At 34.0% G+C, this 5,371-nt stretch overlaps 1 protein-coding gene across 1 annotated transcript; it reads right to left on the bottom strand.

The window, feature by feature from the left end:
* Positions 1 to 2,091: 2,091 nt before the first annotated feature.
* On the bottom strand, positions 2,092 to 4,463 carry LOC105619051 (histone-lysine N-methyltransferase pr-set7). The gene is made up of 6 exons (XM_012200583.1): positions 4,400 to 4,463; positions 3,396 to 3,577; positions 3,126 to 3,255; positions 2,694 to 3,046; positions 2,422 to 2,612; positions 2,092 to 2,302 (listed from the first exon to the last, which is right to left on the bottom strand). Exons 1-6 carry the CDS (start codon positions 4,461 to 4,463, stop codon positions 2,092 to 2,094), a joined length of 1,131 nt encoding a protein of 376 aa, XP_012055973.1.
* Positions 4,464 to 5,371: the final 908 nt, after the last annotated feature.

Here is a 5,371-nt window from a genome sequence, read left to right as displayed (position 1 = left end):
GTGTGTGTGTGTGTGTGTGTGTGTGTGTGTGTGTGTGTGTGTGTGTGTGTGTGTGTGTGTGTGTGTGTGTGTGTGTGTGTGTGTGTGTGTGTGTGTGTGTGTGTGTGTGTGTGTGTGTGTGTGTGTGTGTGCTATAAATAGTTGACAAAAACAAATTTGAGTGATAACGTAAACATTATCTCTACTTTTCTTTTTCTTTCTTAAGTGCGGTTATTTTAAGGAAGATATATAAGCAATCGAGGAATATGTTCGCACAATGTCATTTACACAATGTCATATAGGCAGAATATGTACAATTATTTTTCGAGAAACCAAGTTCTCACATCTAAGTATGTGGCAGTGAAGTACTCAAAGCTATCGCGTGTTGCATAAAATACTTCAACAAAAGAATCTCTTTCATCGATATATATATATATACTTTTATGCGATTACATACATATAGTTTTTTGGAAAAGTGGGAGAGGATCATAACATTTTTGTAGCTACGTATCACAATTGCTTCAACTAAGAACTCTTGATCTAGCCCTTTCTAAAGATGCCTTTCTATAGTCGCCCAAGAGAATACTCGCTACATATTAAGGATGACTACAGCCACCTATCAAAATTTTTATACAGGACACTTTTTATAAAGATATCCAGTTTTGCAATATGATCTATGCCTATATCTCTGTTTTTCAATGTAAATTTTACATAAATATTATATAAGTTATATTTAGCTAGTACTAAACTTTATTATTAAACAATTTAAAATTTTTAAAAATATGTATTTGTTCATATTTTGATATATATTCTATATCAAAGCATGAACAAATACATTTTTTATTAATATATCAATAAAATTGATATTATATATCAATAAAATTAATTTAATTTAATAATATTATTTAAGATATTTTATCCTTTCTAATCTTTTGCAATGAATGGTCACTATAACTTTGCAAAACTGTCCTTTGTGCTGTTAAATATGTGAATCGAATCATGATCATTAATAAATCATCGATATGTACCTGCAAATCACCGCGAGGCCCTTGTCATCTGAGTATTAAAAAATAAGTTTAAGAATATTGTATGGTAAACTAGAATTCAATACATTTTCATTGCTCTGCGTTGCATCTGCATCGTATTTGGATGTACTAAATTCTTCTTTCCGAATTTTATGTGAAATATTAAGCGTCGTCTACCATAAACAATAGCAGTAGAAATGCAATTGAAATCTATTTCGTTTGCAAAAATTACTCTATGCCCTATTGCATCCCTATTTACAAATGATTGAGCGATCAATATGAAATTAACGTCGATCGACGTTAAATTAACATCGATTTAACATTGAGCGAGATTGAATCAGCATCGATTTGACATTGATTGATCAATCATTTCTGACCAGAAAACCAACTTATGTGTCTACAGCCTTTAATGTTACTATTCATTGTAGACGACGCATTACAGTGACTATGACGAGGTACTAGACCAAAGTGTCAATCATACACTGCGCAGATTCGCAATCTTATACAGCAGTTTTCAATTTAATGTTACCATCGCGAAAGGGCTAGTACAGAAAATCCAAGCTAAATCGCTGTTAATAAATACCAGATGAAAGCGAGACTAGATGAAGCATGTATTACGATTTGTCATGATTATTACAATTCAATATCGAATGCCAAAGTTCTTATTTGATTGGTAATACTGCATATGTTAAACATTTAACATCAAATGTACTTCTTTTCTTTTAGAAATCATTTTTTTAAATAAGTTAAATTTAACCTTCTTATCATTAAGAAAGCTAATTGTTATAATATAAAAATCATATTTCATTCTTCCAATACAAACAAACAATTATCATGATTAACAATTTAATATACAATTCTCTTTTAGTAATTGAAAAGAATTTGGAATTTACAAATATACTAGTAGAAACTCGCAAATTCGTCTAATTGATGTCTATTGAATACACCGCGGATCGCTATGAAAAAAATTTGTACCACATAGAAAATTCAACATATATGCTATATAGTTCCTTCATAGGAGGAACACAAATGAAATGAATTTTTGTACAATGTAACACGATATTATATAAATAATGAATTGGAAGTGCTATAACGCCAGCCATGGATGATGACGAATCGATTCGCGACTTCGATCTCCGTAATCATACGAGACCTCTACACCGATCGGTATATCCTCTTTCGCCGTAAGTACCAGATGCGGTATTGAATTGACCTCGACGATTCGCGCAATTAAATTACCGGTTCTCGAATGGTTCACCAACCTGCCAAGTTTATCAGTCTCCGCCGTTGCATCAACACTAAAAAATCGATATGAATCAACATGTATATTATACTCTTTTTTTTTTATTTCGCTCAAGATTATTATAGAATTCCACGATGAGAATGATTATTCTATCAAGATCAAGATTTATTTTACCAATACTGTTGATTACGATGTTGAAAATAATACATATAGCATCCGGTATTTTGATCTTGTGCGTACAATTCCTCACGCTCCTTTGCTTCCCCCTGATTGATCAGCTCGCCGATATATTCCACTACAAATTCGCCTTTGGCAAATTCTCGTGTCGTTACGACACCGCGACCTTTACCCGGAAAGTTTTTTATCTGTAATAAGAAATAGATTGTCATAATTTGTTTCAGTATATTATTTGAAAAGTACCAATGTTCCTATCAGGTTATATTTACTTCTAAACCATTTTCCACTTGACAAAGAACCTTATTTTCTAAATCACGTTGTTTCTCTTCTAATACAATCTTCTTGCTCTTTCTTACACTACGACGTACTGGAAAGTAGTCGGTAATCGAATGATTTGTTTCACCATTCACTGGCTTTGACAAACGATGATTGACGGACTGACAGCAGGTTCCTTTTTTACGTCCACGTTGAACTGGTTTTTTCATAACTTGTAGTGGACTAAGTAATGTAATCACAGGTTTTATATTGGTAGTAATTGTAGCTCCTTCATCTAAATCCTCTGTTGGCATTTTTATTCTATGTGGCGTAGAAGGCGTACGAACTGGAACAGCCACTGGTGTCTCTAAAAAATCAATATTTTTATATATCATAAATTGAATTAAAAAGAAAAAATTAATATAAATAAAATTGCGATTATATACCATCAGTTTTGAATTGTTCTACATAAGTAATCTCTTCCTTCACTTGAATACAAGGTGAAACAGTTTTTGCATTATCAAAAAGATAATGGGTAAGCAGATTTTTGCCTGTTATAACTTCATTATTAGAATCCTGTAAATGAAATAATATGAAAAACATTGCAATACATATGATTAGAAATATATTTTGAAATTTATTTATTTATTCACAGAAATTAATAAAAAAACAAATATGTTTATAACATATTATAAATTTTAACTCAATATACTTACTTGATTATGAGCTTTATGTTTAGAAGATTTGCATGTTTCTAATATGGATTGTTTCTTGACTGTATCAAATTTATTTGTTATTTGTTTGGTAGTATTCAGCTTATTTTCATTTTTCACTAATAAACTTGTATCATTACTTGTTAAAATCTTTGTATTTTTTTCTGTGCCATTTTTCCGTTTTCCTGTGTTAATTAATAACATTTAAATTTCTGAGTTTGATAAAATATAATATTAAATATTTTATAATCAATTATATGTACACATAAAAAATATTGAACAAAAATTATAAGAAATAAATTTTACTTATTGTGTTAACATAAATAATAATATTGACAAAATTTTAAATAAAATTTACAATTTTAAAGAAATGATTGTTTAAGGTTGTTTGGAACATTAGAAGATGAAAAAGAAAAAAAAAGAAAGAACGATTCAACGAGTGAAATCGATCTGAAACTTATAGAGTGGCTATAAAGCTACAATTCAAAATTCGCGAGACATCAAGAAAACGAAAAGAACATGTAGAAGAATCTGTAAGAAAATCACGGTTGAATCTCACTGCTCCACGCGAAATCGTCGTACAGAGACTGACATCCTAATTATCGTACTCCATGTTAGTTTATAGTTTCTAAACCCAATGCTCTAGCCCAGTAAGTGGAATTCCGCGTGTCGCGAGAATGACGAGGAGAGTCGTTATCGTTTGTACGTCAGCATCGCGAGAGAATTTCGATCATCGTATCACGATATTAACAAATTGCAGGATTCAACGCATCAAAATCGACGATAAACGTCGCGCGCCGAGACGGGAGCGGGACGGTCGCGGGCGGACGGGAGGGTCACGAGAGAGCGGCCAAGCGGTGGAGGAGAAAGGGTAGCTGGAACGCGTCTCTGCGACAGCGTTCAAGATGGAGCAAGGGAGGAAGAGAGACCCACGGAAAACATAACCCCTACCGCGCGGCCGGTGCAGAATGCTTGAGTGAGAGGATCGTCGGATAAAGTGTCCTTACCTTTTACAGTGTCGACGACACGATTTCCCACGCGGTGGGACAATGCGCGAGTCGTCCTAGGCATAACGAGCCACAAAACGAGCAACGAAGTAACTGAAATGTAACCGACTATGATGATCAGTACTCGCAATGAGGGGGGCGATGAGACGATGCGACGCGACGCGACGCGTTTCGAGACGTCCCCTCGTCTCGTCGACGTCGCGTCGTTTCACGAGCGATGCGAGCCGCCGTGTACGAAAGTAAACAACCGAGAACGTGGTTCACAATCTTCTACAGGCGTGAATACGACGAGCGATATTGCAAACAGCACTGACTGAGCGACATGCCGCCATGTTGCGCCTAATACGTTACACACAGTGGCCGCGTCACGGCGGTTAACGACGTCCAATAGGAGAGCACACTTTCTGGGAATCTCGACTAGAGATCACTAGAGATAAAAATATCCCTAAAAAACAGTGCTTCTTATTGGAGCGAATATCAATGGTACAGTCAACACGATGTTGCAAAGCATGTTATAAAGCGTTTTTTAATTGGTCAGTTTGTAAAATTCTTTCTTCTAATTGATCCATCAAATGCTTCAAAGCATTTGTAGCGAGACTTTGATCACAACCCAAATACAACGCGAATTTTAAATTTCTGACATTAAAGCGTTTTGATAAGCTGCATTTTATTTACGCTCGCAAGCATCGTTTGTTCTTGTTTGATAAACGATAAACGATAAAATGATTCTACGAATGTTGTGAACGTTAAGAGGAACGTAGCTCGAAAAATAATCTTATTATATTTATATTACTTCACCTGAAAAAGATGTTGTTTTCATACATATACCGATTACCGATTACTGCGAAAAATATTATCCAGCAAACGAAAATGGATTAAAATAGATTGAAATTTTTTTCTATCCGAATGCGTATTTTAAATATAGCAAATACTTTTTTTTGGATTTAGTTGGATTCAATTGGATTGAAAAAC

The sequence above is a fragment of the Atta cephalotes genome, assembly GCF_000143395.1.
Source record: "Atta cephalotes unplaced genomic scaffold scaffold00001, whole genome shotgun sequence".
Taxonomy (NCBI): Eukaryota; Metazoa; Arthropoda; class Insecta; order Hymenoptera; family Formicidae; genus Atta; species Atta cephalotes.
This window is presented reverse-complemented; position numbering and strand designations above follow the sequence as displayed.

Bases quoted from the DNA above. Each gene is read 5' to 3' on its own strand.
- LOC105619051 (XM_012200583.1), bottom strand. From the start codon at position 4,463: ATGCCTAGGACGACTCGCGCATTGTCCCACCGCGTGGGAAATCGTGTC. The intron at 3,256-3,395 runs GTAAGTATATTG...TTTCATTTACAG, and splicing joins AACATAAAGCTCATAATCAA to GATTCTAATAATGAAGTTAT. The intron at 2,613-2,693 runs GTAAATATAACC...TTCTTATTACAG, and splicing joins AAGTGGAAAATGGTTTAGAA to ATAAAAAACTTTCCGGGTAA.